Source organism: Schistocerca nitens, chromosome 1, assembly GCF_023898315.1.
Source record: "Schistocerca nitens isolate TAMUIC-IGC-003100 chromosome 1, iqSchNite1.1, whole genome shotgun sequence".
Classification (NCBI taxonomy): domain Eukaryota; kingdom Metazoa; phylum Arthropoda; class Insecta; order Orthoptera; family Acrididae; genus Schistocerca; species Schistocerca nitens.
The window spans coordinates 408,416,782-408,436,209 of record NC_064614.1 but is presented as its reverse complement, the minus strand read 5'-3'; the positions used below and the strand labels follow the sequence as shown (position 1 = coordinate 408,436,209).

Below are 19,428 nucleotides of genomic sequence, written 5' to 3'. Positions count from 1 at the left end.
CGACCGTGAATAATAAGCGAATAAATGATTATGCCTTGGCATTTTCGTAATAGTATTTTGATGAGCAATTTCAAACCAGAACGGATTGTCATGTTCACTTTTGCCTTTGGTGCGAGTGAAGAAGCCTGTGAAGTTATGGGATGAAGCCCCGCAAATGACACTACGTGTGTGTTCGTCACTAGAATTGTGACTTGGTTGTAACGTAATGAAATACGATTCTATTCTGCATAATATTAAATGGATCGTTAGACTGTGATATGTTTAGAGCTTCGTTCGCTGACAGAGCTACTTGGTAGTAGACAAAAGCACCGTTTCAAATTGCGCTAACATTAAAAAATGTCATTGCTGGTCGTTTCATTCTATTCTCATTCGGTGAAAGATTATTAGCAATGTTAACACCCGAATCGAGTGCTGCGCGCTCCAGTTTCTAACCCCTCTCGACATTTTTCGTCCATATACTTTGTGATGTTGCTGTCCAGCACATTTTGCTTTCGTAGATTATCTCCTACCCTGTTGTTGAGGAAAAGTCCAATAGATATTTATTCAGGTTACCGTCATTTTGATGGCTCTCTTGTGTTCAGCATTGTTTCTACTTGGAAAACTAAGATTTACAGAATGTAAATCACAGTTACTATATGCCAAGCCAAATAAGTTAAGAATGTAATTAACTCCCTTAGAAGCAAATACTCTCGTCAAGTTGATAAGTAAAGAACTAAAAATCTTGTTCTTCACCCATAAGCAGTCCATCACCATCACAGGGGATATGCCAGACAGACTTATATATGCTGTTTTCAGACTGCTTTAAAGGAAGATAGTAATAGGTATTAATAGCTGCCAGCCTCACTAATTACCTCTTCCTTGAAGATATTCAAAAGGATACTGTACACAAGAACCAGAACACGCTTCTCTCAAAATAAGATACCCTCAAATTGGACTTAAAAAGTAGCTAACCATGTTGTTGTTGTTGTTTTTGTGGTCGTGGTCTTCAGTCCTGAGACTGGTTTGATGCAGCTCTCCATGCTACTCTATCCTGTGCAAGCATCTCCATCTCCCAGTACCTACTGCAGCCTACATCCTTCTGAATCTGCTTAGTGTATTCATCTCTTGGTCTCCCTCTTTTTACCCTCCATGCTGCCCTCCAATACTAAATTGGTGATCCCTCGATGTCTCAGAACATGTCCTAGTAACCGATCCCTTCTTCTAGTCAAGTTGTGCTACAAGCTCCTCTTCTCCCCAATTCTGTTCAATACCTCCTCATTAGTTATGTGATCTATCCATCTAATCTTCAGCATTCTTCTGTAGCACCACATTTCGAAAGCTTCTATTCTCTTCTTGTCTAAACTATTTATTGTCCATGTTTCACTTCCATACATGGCTACACTCCATACAAATACTTTCAGAAAAGACTTCCCGACATTTAAATCTATACTCGATGTTAACAAATTTTTCATCTTCGGAAACGCTTTCCTTGCCATTGCCAGTCTATATTTTATATCCTCTCTACTTCGACCATCATCAGTTATTTTGCTCCCCAAGTAGCAAAACTCCTTTACTACTTCAAGTGTCTCATTTCCTAATCTAATTCCCTCAGCATCACCCGATTTAATTCGACTACATTCCATTATCCTCGTTTTGCTTTTGTTGATGTTCATCTCAAGACACTGTCCATTCCATTCAACTGCCCTTCCAAGTCCTTTGCTGTCTCTCACAGAATTACAATGTCATCGGCAAACCTCAAAGTTTTTATTTCTTCTCCATGTATTTTAATACCTACTCCGAGCTTTTCTTTTGTTTCCTTAACTGCTTGCTCAATATACAGATTGAATAATATCGGGGATAGGCTACAAGCCTGTCTCACTCCCTTCCCAACCACTGCTTCCCTTTCATGCCCCTCGACTCATAACTGCAATCTTCGTTTCTGTACAAATTGTAAATAGCCTTTCGCTCCCTGTATTTTACCCCTGCCACCATCAGAATTTGAAAGAGAGTATTCCAATCAACATTGTCAAAAGCTTTCTCTAAGTCTACAAATGCTAAATACATAGGTTTGCCTTTCCTTAACCTTTCTTCTAAGATGTCGTAGGGTCAGTATTGCCTCACGTGTTCCAACATTTCTACGGAATCCAAACTGATCTTCCCTGCAGTCGGCTTCTATCAGTTTTTCCATTCGTCTGTGAATTCGCATTAGTATTTTGCAGCTGTGACTTATTAAACTGATAGTTCGGTAATTTTCACATCTGTCAACACCTGCTTTCTTTGGGATTGGAATTATAATATTTTTCTTGAAGTCTGGGGGTATTCCGCCTGTCTCATACATCTTGCTCACCAGCTGGTAGAGTTTTGTCAGGACTGGCTCTCCCAAGGCTGTCAGTAGTTCTAATGGAATGTTGTCTACTCCAAGGGCCTTGTTTCGACTCAGGTCTTTCAGTGCTCTGTCAGACTCTTCACGCAGTATTGTATCTCCCATTTCATCTTCATCTGCATCCTCTTCCATTTCCATAATATTGTACTCAAGTACATCACCCTTGTATAGTCTCTCTATATACTCCTTCCACCTTTCTGCTTTCCCTTCTTTGCTTAGAACTGGGTTTCCATCTGAGCTCTTGATATTCATGCAAGTGGTTCTCTTTTCTCCAAAGGTCTCTTTAATTTTCCTGTAGGCAGTATCTATCTTACCCCTAGTGGGATAAGCCTCTACATCCTTAAATTTGTCCTCTAGCCATCCCTGCTTAGCCATTTTGCACTTCTTGTCGATCTCATTTTTGAGACGTTTGTATTCCTTTTTGCCTGCTTCACTTACTGCATTTTTATATTTTCTCCTTTCATCAATTAAATTCAATATTTCTTCTGTTACCCAAAGGTTTCTACTAGCCCTCGTCGTTTTACGTATTTGATCCTCTGCTGCCTTCACTATTTCATCCCTCAAAGCTACCCTTTCTTCTTCTACTGCATTTCTTTCCCCCATTCTTGTCAATTGTACCCTTATTTTCTCCATGAAACTCTCTACAACCTCTGGTTTAGTCAGTTTATCCAGGTCCCATCTCCTTAAATTCCCACCATTTTGCAGTTTCTTCAGTTTTAATGTACAGTTCATAAACAGTAGATTGTCGTCAGAGTAGACATCTGCCCCTGGAAATGTCTTACAATTTAAAACCTAGTTCCTAATTCTCTGTCTTACCATTATATAATCTATCTGATACCTTCTAGTATCTCCAGGATTCTTCCATGTATACAACCTTCTTTTATGGTTCTTGAACCAAGTGTTAGCTATGATTAAGTTATGCTCTGTGCAAAATTCTACCAGGCGGCTTCTTCTTTCATTTCTTAGCCCCAATCCATATTCACCTACTACGTTTCCTTCTCTCCCTTTTCCTACTACCGAATTCCAGTCATCCATGACTATTAAATTTTCATCTCCCTTCACTATCTGAATAATTTCTTTTATTTCATCATACATTTCTTCAAATTCTTCGTCATCTGCAGAGCTAGTTGGCATATAAACTTGTACTACTGTAGTAGACGTGGGCTTCGTGTCTACCTTTGCTACAATAATGCGTTCACTATTCTGTTTGTAGTAGCTTACCCGTACTCCTATTTTTTTATTCATTATTAAACCTACTCCTGCATTTCCTCTATTTGATTTTGTATTTATAACCTTGTATTCACCTGACCAAAAGTCTTGTTCCTCCTGCCACCGAACTTCACTAATTCCCACTATATCTAACTTTAACCTATGCATTTCCCTTTTTAAATTTTCTAACCTACTTGCCCGATTAAGGGATCTGACATTCCACGCTCCGACCCGTAGAACGCCAGTTTTCTTTCTCCTGGTAACGACGTCCTCCTGAGTAGTCCCCTCCTGGAGATCTGAATGGGGGACTATTTTACCTTTGGAATATTTTACCCAAGCGGCCCTATCATCATTTAATCATACAGTAAAGCTGCATGCCCTCGGGAAAAATTACGGCTGCAGTTTCCCCTTGCTTTCAGAAGTTCGCAGTACCAGCACAGCAAGGCCGTTTTGGTTAGTGTTACAAGGGCAGATCAGTCAATCATCCAGACTGTTGCCCCTGCAACTATTGAAAAGGCTGCTGCCCATCTTCAGGAACCACACGTTTGTCTAGCCTCTCAACAGGTACCTCTCCATTGTGGTTGCACCTTCAGTACGGCTATCTGTATCGTTGAGGCACGCAAGCCTCCCCACCAGCAGCAAGATACATGGTTCATGGTGGGGGGGGGGGGCTAACCATAGAACATGTGACTTTTAAACTCACAAATCAGATTGTGCAAAATTTAAATGACAAAAATATTGCAAAGTCTTTTCCTAGAGAAGCGTAAATGTTCCTGTATCGTTGATCTGGTTTTAATTCTGTCAAAATAAAAGGCTGCAAAGTGTTGCATTAAGAAACTTGGGTGGTGTACACGATGAAAGAGCTTCAGAACTGAAAATAATTACTACAGTTATACCGCTGCAGGTTCAATTTTGTGTCCATTCTTGTTATAAATAAATGATCTTATGTCATATAGCCAAGAAACAGAACTAGGCCTAGTTCTCTTTGCTCATGCCGCAAGTATTATAATCAGTCCGAGTGGAGTAAGTTCAACAATGCAAATATTAATTTTTTAAAAATTAATAACTGGTTCTCCGTAAGTGAACTGTCACTGAATTTAGACAAAACACAACACATTCAATTCAGTATTATATTAATGCTGAAGGGTAAATCAGCAAATGAAACAGAATTTTCTATATTGTTATATGCTTATATTCATAAGAACTGAAGGTACAAGTCACATGTTAATGCATAAGCTCTGCAGGTTTTCTGTTGTAGATAATAATAATATCAGATTTTTGAGACGAAAATGTCAAAAGGCTTACCTGTGTTACCTATATTCTTGTTGTATAGAATCTTTCTGGGGGTGTAATCATTAGGGAAGAAAGTGTTTGTTGACGAGAATGTGTAATGTGGATAATTTGTGGTGTCCTTCTAGAACACCGAGCGAGGTGGCGCAGTGGTTAGCACACTGGACTCGCATTCGGGAGGACGACGGTTCAATCCCGTCTCCGGCCATCCTGATTTAGGTTTTCCGTGATTTCCCTAAATCGTTTCAGGCAAATGCCGGGATGGTTCCTTTGAAAGGGCACGGCCGATTTCCTTCCCAATCCTTCCCTAACCCGAGCTTGCGCTCCGTCTCTAATGACCTCGTTGTCGACGGGACGTTAAACACTAACCACCACCACCTTCTAGAACCTCTTGCAGATATCTCTTGAAACATTTGTGCTACTGACAACCACAGAACAGTACACCTACATACTTCTACAGTTTGTCAACAATCATTCTGAGTTTGGAAGTAATGGTGTGGTATTCATACGGTTGCATACCTAACTCAGTTCTGTGCCATACTAAGGCTGATTGATGGATAGCATAAGTCATTTCCCATTAGTAGTATATCAATGAATAAGTCTGTGACCACCCACGCCACGAGGTAACCTGCAGATACTTGACTTCTTTTGCATATGTTAAAAAATATGTAATCATCTCTGATAATTTCTGGTGCAGTGCGATAAAGAGAAGAGAGACACGAGAGGACGAACACCACTGATGTTAGCTGTTACACTTGGCCACCTAGAATCTGCACGCGTCCTACTGCAGCACACCACCAATGTCAACACAGAAAATTGTGATGGATGGACTGGTAAGTTTACATCATTAATAAATTAATTGCAACATTATTCTGTCTGTTGCATGTACTGTGATATATAGTATAAAACGAGCTGTTCATAGTCTCAGGCAAGTAATAGTGGGAATTTGGTGTTTATATGTAAGTTGTTTATCTTAGTAAGTACAATTTTTACCTCTGCGAATCATAGCATGAACCTCCTTGGTTGGTTGTTCAAAAGACACAACTGTTTTAGTTTTTCATCCTTTCCCTCTTTCAGATAGGTTCCTTTCATTTTTAAGTGAAAGATTTCTTCAAGATGAACGAGTCACATTTATCTAATTTGTGACTAAGAGATTGCTGCTCATAAGTACAGTAGCAGATAGTTTTTACCCTACTGTTGCGTTTATGTTACTGTGATATTGTCTAATGTTTCTTACATCCACACCATTTTCCAAGTTATGCTTACAGTCAAGTTTATGAATAATTTAGGATGAAAGACGACCAGTTACCAAATAGCAGAAGCATTGTGTCATTGAAAGCACGCAAGAAAGGATGACAGTTGGTTAGTTTTTGGACAGATCCATTAATGAGTTAGAGAACACAAGTGCGCACACCTCTGCAGAGGAGGTGGAGACTGTTGGGTAGAGGGTTAGTGGAGGATCGATGTTAGGAGGATTACGGGAGTGAAGTGTGTTTTCCAAGGGTAACTCCCATCTGTGTAGTTCATAAAAGGTGGTGCTGCGGGGGGGGGGGGGGGGGCAGAGTGGGGGGAGGCAGTGGAGGAATCCAGATACCTAAGGACAACTCCCATCTGCATAGATCAGAAAACCTGGTGTTACGAGGAAGGCGCCAGATGGGTGCAGCCATCTGAATCCTGCCCCCCCCCACCCACCCAGCACCATCTGTTCTGAATTACGCAGATGGGAGTTGCCTTTGCAAAACATTCATTGTTCCCATAATCCTCCTGGCCTCAGTCTCTGCTAACCATTTGCAACCGACACCCTGTACCCAACAGTCCGCTTCCCCCCTCCCCCTCCTCTATGCCATTAACACATGCCATTCTATACCTTCCATTTGTGCGGGGGGGAGGGGGGCAGGTGTTGTAGTTGACATTGGGCATTTATGACTGGGGATCATTTTTCTAACACCCGAATTATTTGCTATATGACTTAATTTTTTCCCCATTACAGGGTGTCATACAGTCTGTTCTGAACGAAACATGGCATTGCGACATGAGACACACACATTGAACCCAGCCTTTGGTATATATTTGTGTATATACTCTGCAAGCCACTGTAAAGTCCATAATGGAAGGTACTGCATATCAATTTTAGTTATATTTCGCCCTATTGCATTCACCTGTGGAACAAGGGGAAAATAACCTTTATTTGCTTCTGAATGGTATCTAATCACTATTGTGTTGTTCACAGGATGCCTGTACAAAATATATGATGGAGGTGGTAATCTTCCTTAAACAGTTTTCTTAAATATTTTTTCCACCAAATTTACCCTACAGGATTTTGTGAGGAGGAAGTCAACTTTCTTGCAAAGATTTCCGTATATTTTCTGGGCAACTACTGTATGTTAAACTTTGGTGTGGTGGTGGTGGTGGTGGTGGTGGTGGTGGTAAGTTCTTGTGGGACCAAACTGCTGAGGTCATTGGTCCCTCTTTGGTATGGGCTGTACCTATCTGTTGTATATCATGTCCACACACACACACACACACACACACACACACACACACACACACCTCTGGATTAGTTTGAAAGTCAGCTATCATGCCAAAAGTGTTGAAAGAGACTACAGATGCTGGAACAGTACTCTTAGAATTGTTAACATCTTGCACGGCATTTCCTTTGCAGGTAAATAACACCTTCCCCTCCCCCTCTCTGCCCCCCAAATCCTGGCAATGATTTTAATTTTTATTCGTTGATCTTCCCTATGATTTTCAAATGATATGTCGGGCACTAAAACGTTACCACATTTTCCAGTCGGGTATTTTGTATGTTTATAAGTATTTAATTATAGATACAAAATTGATCATTATTTTGGCAAGCCGTCACAAATTAGCTTGGGCCGAACACTCAAAGAAATTAAATTAATGGGCTGAGGAAGACGTTTTTTTCTTGAAATTGTAGGATTGATATTGAAATCCATTGTGTTTCTCAGCTGTGTGAAAGTCCATGTGGAAATTATCTTTCCTACCAGCAAAAGGAGCCAAGGTAGTCATAAGAATTCTGACATATGAAAGCTGCATATTTTGGTATGCGACTGTATGCTTGTTACCTAAAACTGCCCCCCTGCGGGTTCGGGGGTTAGAATAGGCCCGCGGTATTCCTGCCTGTCGTAAGAGGCGACTAAAAGGAGTCTCAAATGTTTCGGCCTTATGTGATGGTCCCCTCTCGGGTTTGACCTCCATCTTTCTAAATTATTCCGAAGAACGAGCCAATTGGGGAAGGGCGCCTTACATGGTGCACTGTATCCGTCGTGTATTGAGACCTTTAGCCGGCTTTTTCGTCGTTGCAATGGTGTCCCGCTCGTTTTCCATCTCGTGGGCTAGGATACGTCCCTGGGTGCGATTACCACGCTGCACTCTGCAGCGTTGCTTTTAACTGCGACGACGACCTTGGACATTTTAGCACCTAAGATCCAGCACGGTAGCCAGTCCGTTGTGGTGGGGCCGCCATGTACCCTGTTGGTTGTAGCCCCCTGACAACACAGGGATCGCTCTACTGATGCCTGCGACGTTAACTCCCCACGTATGCCAAGGAGTAGATGCCCATCTCCCTGGGGCATCAGGACTCCCGGCAATGGCCATCCTGCCAGGTGGCTATTGCTGCGGCTGGGTGGCGCCCGTGGGGAGGGCCCTTGGTCGGAGTAGGTGGCATCAGGGCGGATGACCCGCAATGAAGCGTGGTACATCATCTCTCGCTGGCGGCCAGCCACCAGCAGTCTCTAAGCGTTCGAGGGCTCATTTTAAAGCTAACGTTTATGACCCCAAATCGTTCCCATCCCTGGCCACTCCATGGGAGGAACGAAAGGCAATGAATGACAGTGACGTGTATTCGCCCAGGTATCTCGTCTGTACCAGAGCTGATGGTGACTCGTTTCTATCCATGAAGCCTCAGTTCTTTGTAGAGCATTTAGAGGACAAGTTTGGGGAGGTGGAGGGCTTGTCCAAAATGCGCTCTGGGTCAGTTTTCATAAAAACGGCATCCTCTGCCCAGTCACGCAGGTTACTTCCTTGTGACAAGTTGGGGGATGTTCACGTTACCATCACCCCACATATGATTTTAAATATGGTCCAGGGTGTTATTTTCCATAGGGACCTCCTTTTGCAGTCTGATGACGAGCTGCGCGCTAATTTAGAGCGCCGAGGTGTACATTTCGTCCGGCGTGTTCATCGGGGTCCGAGGGACAATCAGGTAGCTACCGGTGCCTTCATCTTGGCCTTCGAAGGTGATACATTACCAAAGAAGGTCAAGGTGATGGTCTACCGATGTGACGTCAAACCCTATATCCCTCCCCCAATGCGGTGCTTTAAATGCTGGAATTTCGGTCACATGTCCTCTTGCTGTACTTCTAGCCTCACATGTCGAGATTGTGGACGCCCATCTCATCCCGATACTCCATGTGCTCCACCTCCCGTCTGTGTCAACTGTGGAGAGCCTCATTCCCCTTGCTCGCCGGACTGCAGTATCTTACAGAAAGAACGCAAAATCATGGAATATAAGACCCTGGACCGGCTGACCTACACTGAGGCTAAGCGGAAATTTGAATGGCTACATCCCGTGCGCATGATGTCATCTTATGCCTCCACTGTCACTCCTGCTCCAGCTCCTTCAGCTGCAAGACATACAGTCAGTTATCAGAGTCAGAGGACCTCACCTGCCCCCTTGACAATGGGGGCCCCTTCTCTCGCTGTTGCTCCCACACCATCTACCTCGGGAGCAGCACCCACTAAACCACTGGGGACACCAGTCCCCACTTCTAAGCCGGAGAAGCGTAAGTCTTCTTCGGCTTCTTTCGCTCGGAAGGGATGCCTTGGGTCACTCCCTTCCCAGGTTCCTACCAGCGGCACAGCAGACACCCACCAGTGGCTGAAGAAGCCACAGGTCGCTGGTCGACGGGCTTTGCGATCCTCTTCGGTCCCGGAGACTGGCTCCAATAAGCCCTCTCAACAATGGCAACCAAAGGAACAGCAAGAGAAAACGACTTTGAAGACCCGTAAGACCAAGACACCTGCGGTGGCACCTACTCCACCGCGACCTAAAAGCTCTGCGTCTGAGGATGAGGTGGAGATCCTTGCGTCCGCTGAGGACCTCGATCTCGCCGGTCCCTCAGAGGCAATGGATAGCACTTGCACGGGTGCTCCATCATAGGCAGCAGGTGACCCAGCGGCGTAATCTGCCTTCCCAGTCCCGTCACGCCTTTCTCCGCCATGGACAATACCATCCTCCAGTGGAACTGCAGCGGTTTCTTCCACCATCTAGCTGAGCTCCGCCAACTTATCAGCCTTCACCCTTTCTTCTGCATTGCTCTTCAGGAAACTTGGTTTCCAGCAATGCGAACCCCCGCCCACCGTGGCTATCGGGGTTATTATAAGAACCGGGCAGCTTATGAAAGGGTGTCTGGTGGCTTCTGCATATATGTCCTTAACTCTCTTCACAGCGAGTCTATCCCTCTACAAACAGCTTTAGAGGCTGTCGCTGTTCGGGTGTGGACGCCACAGGCTGTTACCGTCTGCAGTCTTTACCTTCCACCGGATGGTGATGTCGCGCAGCATGTCCTGGCTGCGCTGATAGCCCAATTGCCGCCACCTTTCTTGCTATTGGGCGACTTCAACGCCCATAACCCTCTGTGGGGTGGGTCTGTGGCAACAGGTCGAGGCGCCACTGTTGAGCATTTATTGTCGCAGCTCGATCTCTCGATTTTAAATGATGGTGCCTTCACACACTTCAGTGTGGCGCATGGCACATACTCCGCCATTGACCTTTCAATCTGTAGCCTTAGCCTCTTACAGTCTGTCCAATGGAGTGTGCATGACGACCTGTGTGGTAGTGACTACTTGCCGATCTTTCTGTCACTACCACAGCGTCACTCTTCTGGGCGCCCTAGCAGATGGGCTATGAATAAGGCTGACTGGGACTTGTTCTCCTCCACTGCCGCTATTGAGCCTCTCTCTAATGATGACATTGATGTGGTGGTTCAATCGGTCACCACCGGCATCGTTACTGCCGCCGAATCTGCCATTCCCCGTTCCTCTGGGTCCCCTCGGCGGCGGACTGTGCCTTGGTGGCCGCCTGAGATCGCTGCAGCGATTAAAGATCGCCGGTGGGCGCTACAGCATCACAAGCGACATCCCTGCATTGAACACCTCATCACCTTCAAACGGCTGCACGCGCGGGCCCGCCGCCTTATCCGCCAAAGCAAGCAGGAGTGCTGGGAGCGGTATGTGTCCACCATTGGCCTCCATGTCACTCCATCGCAGGTCTGGGCCACGATCCGACGCCTCTATGGCTATCGGACCCCTGTCAGCATCCCTGCGCTCTCACTGACTGGAGCAGTTTGTACAGACTCCGACGAAATTGCCAACAGCTTGGCAGAGCATTTTGCTCTTAGTTCCGCTTCTTCCAATTACCCACTGGCCTTCCGCTCCATTAAAGAGCGGATGGAACGTCGGAGCCTTTCGTTTCGCACCCACCACCCAGAATCTTACAATGCTCCATTCAGTGAGTGGGAATTTCGCAGTGCCCTAGCCGCTTGCCCTGATACTGCTCCTGGGCCAGATGGCATCCACTGTCAGATGCTGAAACACCTTTCAGTGGACTGCCAGCGGCGCCTCCTCGATCTTTACAACCGTCTTTGGGTCGAGGGGGAGTTTCCGTCGCAATGGCGGGAAAGCATTGTCATCCCCGTTTTGAAACCTGGAAAGAGCCCTCTGGAGGTGGACAGCTACCGTCCCATTAGTCTCACCAACGTTCTTTGCAAGTTGCTTGAACGGATGGTGAGCCGGCGCTTGAATTTGGTACTGGAGTCTCGGGGCCTTCTGGCTCCGTCTCAGGGTGGGTTCCGTAAAGGCCGCTCCGCCACCAACAATCTGGTGAGCCTGGAGTCGGCCATCCGTACTGCCTTTGCCCGCCGTCAGCACCTGGTCGCTGTCTTTTTCGACATGCGGAAGGCGTACGATACGACATGGCGTCATCACATCCTTTCTACGCTACATGGATGGGGTCTTCGGGGTCCTCTGCCGCTTTTTATCCGTAATTTTCTGTCGTATCGTACCTTCCGCGTGCAAGTCGCGGCCTCATATAGTTCCTCCCACGTCCAGGAGAACGGTGTGCCACAGGGTTCTGTTTTAAGTGTCTGCCTGTTTTTAATAGCCATTAACGGGCTTGCTGCGGCCGTGGGCAATTCTGTCTCCGCTTCCCTGTATGCTGACGACTTCTGCCTTTACTATAGCTCTATTGGCATTGCAGCTGCTGAACGTCAGCTACAGGGCACAATCCGCAAGGCGCAGTCTTGGGCTGTAGCGCGTGGTTTTCAGTTTTCGGCTGCCAAGACCCGCGTTATGCATTTCTGCCGGCGCCGAACAGTCCATCCTGCGCCGCGGCTTTATCTTGACGGCAAATTTCTTGCTGTGGTGGAGACCCACAGGTTTTTGGGTGTACTTTTTGATGCCCGGTTGACTTGGCTGCCTCATATTCGGCAGCTTAAACAGGCGTGTTGGCGACATCTCAATGCTCTGCGATGCTTGAGCCACAGCAGCTGGGGCGCTGACCGATCTACCTTGTTACGGCTTTACCAGGCGTTAATCCAGTCCCGTCTGGATTATGGGAGCCTGGCTTATGGCTCCGATTCCCCATCTGCGTTGCGGGTACTGGACCCAATACTACGCAGCGGGATACGACTTGCCACTGGTGCCTTCCGCACCAGCCCTGTGGACAGCGTACTAGTGGAGGCAGGTGTCCCTCCCCTGCGGTTACGGCGCCAACGTTTGCTGGCCGCTTATGCTGCCCATGTTTTTAGCTTGCCCGGGCATCCAAACTATTGTCTCCTGTTCCCGCAATCGGTCGTCCATCTGCCAGAATGTCGGCCCCGGTCTGGTTGTACAATCGCGGTCCGCGTCAAAGAGCTTCTCTCCGGGCGTAGGGTTTTCACTGTTCCACCTCCTTTACGGGCCACTTTGCGTACTCATCCATTGTGTGTTCCTTGCTCTTGCCTTCGGCTCGACTTGGCACTGGGCCCGAAGGACTCCGTCCCTCCAGAGGCCTTCCGCCGCTGCTTTTATTCCATCCTGGCCACGTATCAGGGCTCTGGCATTGTTTACACTGACGGTTCGATGGTTGCTGGTCATGTCGGGTATGCGCTAACTCTAGGGGACCATTCCGAACAACGTTCCTTGCAGGATGGCTGCAGCGTTTACACTGCTGAGCTGGTTGCCATCTTTCGTGCCCTAGAGTATATCCGCTCCTGCTCAGGTGAGTCCTTCGTTATCTGTAGCGATTCCCTGAGCAGTTTACGAGCTCTCGACCAGTGTTTCCCTCGTTCTCGTCTGGTGATGGCTATCCATGAGTCCCTGCATACTCTTGGCCGTTGCGGCCGCTCTGTGGTTTTTGTGGGGACCCCCGGTCATGTCGGTGCCGGGCAATGAACGTGTGGACCGCCTGGCCAAACAGGCCACCAGTGAACTCACTCTAGACATTGGCCTTCCGGAGACTGATTTGAGGGCGGTCGTACGCCGCAAAGTTATCTCGCTCTGGGACGCTGAATGGCACGGTCTGGCCACCCGTAACAAACTCCGTGCCGTCAAGGAGACGACGACTGTGTGGCACTCCCCCTTGCGGGTCTCTCACAAGGAGTCTTTCGTCCTATGCCGACTGTGCATTGGGCACACACGGATGACCCACGGCCACTTATTGCGCCGTAAGGACCCACCTCTATGTCGCTGCGGCTCCATTTTATCTGCGGTCCACATTTTCTTGGAGTGTCCGCTTTTAGCTGTGCTCAGGCAGACGTTCGCACTGCCTGACACGCTCCCTGCCCTTTTAACTGATGACCCTGCTATGGCTGGCTTAGTTTTACGTTTTATTCGGGCGTGGAGTTTTTATTATTTAATCTGAGTGTTTCTGTTTTTTAGTGTTGATTCTGGCTTTTGGCCTCCGATTTTAAACTGAGTTTTTAATGTGTTCTCGGTGGTTGGCTTTTCCTTTTTTTTCTCTATGGTCGGCCAACCACCGTCACACTCTGTGTGATTTTAATTTGTTTTGTCTGATCTCTGTCGGCGTATTTCTTGTCCCGTGTTGTCTGATGTCTTTCCTGCTGTTCGTTTTTATTTTCTTTGGGTGGTTTTAATTTTTTGGACAAAGGGGCCGATGATTGTTGCAGTCTGGTCCCTTTAATCCCATAAACCAACCAACCAACCTAAAACTGTGGATGAATGTTACATTCAAGTAATTTGTTAAACGGTAGGGTACAAAAGTGGTTGCTTGTAGAGGTACTTTGGACGTGAACACATTTGCTCATGGAATAAATACAACAGCAAGAAAAGCAAAATTTCACAATTTAATTGCATATAGTGATTTTCTTAAAGTTCCTCTAAATTCTAAAAGGAATATACTGCTTTGTTGGATTTCTTTTAGATAGACCTGGTGCTGTATATTCCAGAAGCCACACAGGCCTAAATATCTAGTAACTTCTGCTGCAGAGTGAAAGATTCATTTAGTTTACTGATAATAAACATGTATGTTGTCTTAAGATACAGATTATAAGGTGAAGCATGCACAGCTGTCTGCATGGCTGAATGTAGTCAAAGACAGTGGTCAGCCTCTACCACTGCCACCTCTCCCCCCCCCCCCCCCCCCCTTTCTCGCGATCTTGGCTAGTTGGCATGGGGAAGGGAAATTACACTACAAATCTGTGTTGAGGAACAGGTACACACAATTAAAATATGAGGGATAGTCCATATCAGTTCAGGCAGGTTAGGGAAAAGTCTTACCTTCATAGTCTCAGATGTTATTGAATTTAGCATGTGTTAAAATGAAGGACTAGGTAATGAAAACATTTTCTTTTTAATTCTCAAAAAAAAAAAAAAAAAAAAAAAAATAATTCTGCTCCAAGATGCAGCCCTTCAAGGATGACATTGCAAATACCATTTTGAAGATTCAAATTTTGGAAAAAAATTTAAAATGCTGTATCTGTGGAACAGTTTTAGATATTTTGTTGTTGTTTTTTTTTTCTACTTGATAGATAATTGCTTTATAATTACAAAGAAATCCTCCATTTTGACTTATCTTCCAAAATTCTTTTACTATAGTATTCCCAACTTTTTTTATAATTTATAGATTTTTTTTTTCAAAAATGCCAATTCATAAAATTTTGATTTTTTTTTTTTTTTCATTTTCTTGTTGATTAGTACCAAATAGTTCTACATTCCCTGAAAAGGAGAGCTTCCATCTTTAGGTTGAACAGATTTTATAAACACCCAATTGAAATTTTTGCCATACATTAAAACCTGTTTTATTATCACATAACAGACTCATAAAGATCAAAACCAAGCCTAATTTAACATGATTTTAGTTTTCAAAGATGAGTAAGAGACTCATGCTTCAAGAATTTTAAATGGTTCCAAAATGTATCTGAAAGGTCCAGAGACTTAATGGTTTCAATTTATACAGCTTCTGTGCACTATGTTTTGTACTAAAATTAGCCAGTCAATGAACTAAAAATGTTTTCCCTTGCTTCAGTATCTTCCTTTGATATAGAATGATACCTTCCTGTTGAACCAATAGGAACTGGAGCACTTACAGTCTTCAAAACATTGTGAAAGGAAGTGAGCACTGATTGTGTTGTTGCTGTCCTTCAGCTGGAAACCTATATCCAGCACCTGCTCCATGTGGTAGCATAAAGTTCACTATGATTTCATTTAACTCATAACTGGTGTCTGTAATCTCTATAGTCCACCAGTCACAGTCATACACAGCTCACAAACATCCCCCTTCTCAGGTTGTGAATCTGAATGTTATCCTGCTGTTTCTGAGGTGTTGGCCAAATGAACGAAATTTCTTCTTTCTTGCTCTTTAAAGTGCATGCAGTATGAGTTTGTCCATCACTTTGATTTCAACAATGTCTCTTCTGAATTCCTTTCACAACAGTAGTTCGTTTGGACCATTTTTCTTTTCTCTGCTCACGGACTTCTTCCTTTTCCTCTTTGGACAAAACAGTGAGGGCTGTGGATGTGTAAGATTTTATTACCCTCATAAAATCCTCAGCATTCTGAATCGCAGCTGTATTTGATCTGGAAAGATTATGCTTTGTTGCATGGTGCTTCAGCAGGCTGCCTACACCATCACAAGGCCACTTCCCGTGACCAGTAGCACTGTATACCCTGTCAGTTGGCACAAGTGACTTGCTCAGTTCAAACAGCTGGTAACGATTTTTAAAATGACTAGGAACACTATCAGAAATAATGATGATCGCACCTGTTTGCAGTTGAAGAATTATGCGCATTGCTAGCAAAGCATGTGCTAAGTCATGTCCCGTGTCACCCCTTGTAACTGCAACACTTGTGGTCTTGTATTGAAAATTTCACTCCTGTAAAAATTGTAACTTGGTCATTAATCCAATGATACCTTTGTACTACTTATAGGAGAATTACAGACCAGTTGTCAGCAAAATCACAGTGAAGCACTAAACATAGTTCTTCAGCCTGTATACACCCTTTCACTTCTGCAATGTGTTGTAATTTCTTCAGATGCTGGTGTGTTACTGCTTTCACTGACCATTTACCAAGTTCATCAATAAAACTGTCAAAAGCAACAGTTTTCTTAATTAACTTATTGTCTTCCCATGTTGCATATGTATTTTCTGCATAGATATCTGCTATCTTTTCCAGGCCAAGTGTCTCCCTTTCCAGGACAGTTACCACATTCTTGAAACACTCAAGTTTCTCACTTTGTCACAGACTACTAATGACTTCATACACCCAACCAAAGTGTCATATGTCACATGCTCCAGTAAGTTCTTCAAAGTCACCACACAAAGTTACAAATTCACACAGTACACACACAAATGGACAATTCTAGGTGGATGAGGAACTACCCACTTTGATCTTCCGATATGTGAAGTTAGTTGCTCTTATAAATTGCAAAAGTTTCTTTAATACTGCGAGTCATCTCCCTCTTCACTTTCACATTTTTTGACATTCAACTATTACAGTTATAGTTTATTTTTTGTTGGCACTCTGGCGAGAACAGTCCCGTTTATCTTCCAGATAAAATGACTGCACTATTTGAACTTGAGCTGCTTGTACAGGATGACCGTAATAGGGATCTGGTTTTCCAAAGACTCCTTTTACAGATGTCACATTTTTTTATTTATCTACCATGTGCTATGATACTGATAGAACGTGGTTCAAAATTGTTCTTTGAAAATGTCTCTGGAATAATAGTTAAAACTTGCACCTTTTCACTGTGAGATGCACAATATTCAACAGCTGAAATGATATGTGTGAAAAATTCCTGGCCAGAGGTGCAAGACTGTTTTGGTTCATTTTCTTCTGAAGATGAAATTTCTACTTCGAAGAGAGTGGTCAGTTTTGCTGTAGTGTATTCATCCATAGCTTTAGTAATGTCTTTGCGCTTTCTGGATGCATAGAGCTTATGACTCAACTACACTGACCACAGTTCCTTAACCTACCTCTGTAGTTGACTTATTCAGGATATTTAACTCTTCCTCTATTAATGCAAAATCTGCATCACCTGCACCATAGGAGGCGTCACCTTGTTCAGATACTATCATTGCTGTTATTCTGTCAAAACATTTAGAACACAAAAAGTTCTCACTGGAAACATCTTCACTTTGAAACAAGAATCTTCAAATGAGAACACTCATTCCCAACCTGAACAAAGTCTGTATTTTTTGTTTTGTTTTATATGTCACTCTCTTATGGATATGCAGATAGTCAGCACACTTCACACTCCTGTGGCTCCAGTCAGAAGACATTCCAAACAGTCCTTTTCACAAAACACACTGCAACTGTGTCAACTCGCAAATTCCTCACAAAAACACAGAACTCACTGCATGGTCTCAGATTTCTTAGAAGCCTCTTCAGTAAACAAATTAGCACTGGACAACTACAATACAGAAACCTGCAATGAACAACCATGACAAAAAAACCAACAAGAAACAACAACAAAAAAATGTAAGAAATATCTGCAACAATGAAAGTGAAAAGAAATAACTGCAACAAAGACAATAGAAATAAACATTGTAACAAAGAAATTAGTAAGAAACAACTTTAGTGAAGACGTACATTACTCGTGAAAGTTAAAAAAAAAAAATTATTTTTAAAACGAAAACCTGTCCTACGGCCGAGAGTCAGTCACGTGATGCAAATGAGTGACAATGTGTTGATGCCTGGTGAGGTACCATATGGTCCATAGTTCTCAGTGTGCTTCCTGAAAGTCTGGGCTTGTGCTTGATGTTCAGCGTGTTTGCTACAAAGTGTGCAAGCATTGCCTATTTTTTCCTGCACATCGTAAATGTCATGAAGGTTGCAGATGTTGCCCCTAGTCACCATAGCAGTCCTCTTCCCCACTCCTCTTCCCCACCAGTGCATCAAGTGCAATGGCACACCCCGGATGCCTCAATGATGTAGGAGTTTTTGCCGTCCTGTGGGGGGGGGATCTGGATCTACCTCCATTGGCTTGGGATGCGAGTCATGATGATGACCTGTGTGTGGCTTTGAGAGATATTGGATTGGCGTGATTGCAGGTGGTGGGAAAAGCACCTCATCCCGGGAATCTGGAACAAAACAAGATGTTTCAGTGTCCCTCAGAGGTTCCAATCTATGTCTTGCTTGGACTTGATAGATTTGTCAGTGGTTGCGACCTCCTCCTAGCAGCTGGGCTTCGACCATCACTTGCATGATCAAGGGGATGAAGAAGGTGGGCTGCCCCTGCAGATTACATTGTTTGTATGTCGACAACAACACCGGATCATGTGGAGAAAACTGAGGCCATCTATTAGTCTTTGATGGTGAGGCACTGTTCTGGGGGTACAGCAGGGATACTTGTGATCTGCTTTAGCGGCCATGCAGTTTTTTGTTGGTGAGGATCCATCCTGAGGAGATGCACCACAGAACTAAAGGAGAAATGTCAAGTCATTCTCAGTGGAGAGGTGTTGAGTTAATTTTTCCATTTGGGTCTCGAAGGTACATACCAAGTTTGGTTTTACCATTTAAGGCAGGGTCGAATGGACCTAAGGGGATTAATTTGATCCCATTAGAGGCGCAGAATTCCTGGAACTCTGCTGCATTGGAGCTCTTGTCAATGATCAAGGCTTCTGGGAGTGCTTCCAAGACTAACAAACGTGGCAACACCTGGATCATTTTCAACAACATTGTGGACAGTGTGCAAAACACTAAAGGAAATCAACTGCCCACATTCACAACCAAGAGTCACATAGAGCCAAGGGAAGGACCTGCAAAATCCAAATGTAGGTGGGACCAAGGAGTTGTCGTGGTGGGCCATGGAAAATAATGCTGGCTGTAGAAGGGGGGGGGGGGGTGCCGCACAATCATTTTGACATGTGTAGCACTCCCTCACCAGCTTGGCTACATCTTCATCTATACCCTGCCAGTGAACAGAACATGTTGCCCGGAAAGGCACTTCATCAGTCTCTCTCCCCAATGGCTGTTATGGAGAAACTGAAGGACATTATGTCAGAGGGTGCTGGGAATGATCACCTGAGCATGGCCCCTGGTGT

General features: G+C 44.6%; 1 protein-coding gene across 3 annotated transcripts in view; it reads left to right on the top strand.

Annotated features, from left to right (window-relative positions):
• The window catches only part of LOC126249631 (ankyrin repeat domain-containing protein 13D), a 140,462-nt gene that overhangs the window by 363 nt on the left and 120,671 nt on the right, over positions 1–19,428 (top strand). For all 3 annotated transcript variants that reach the window (XM_049951310.1, XM_049951317.1, XM_049951323.1), the window contains exon 2: positions 5,559–5,694. In XM_049951310.1, coding sequence (XP_049807267.1) covers positions 5,559–5,694 — 136 coding nt within the window. The remainder of the gene's footprint in view (positions 1–5,558; positions 5,695–19,428) is intronic.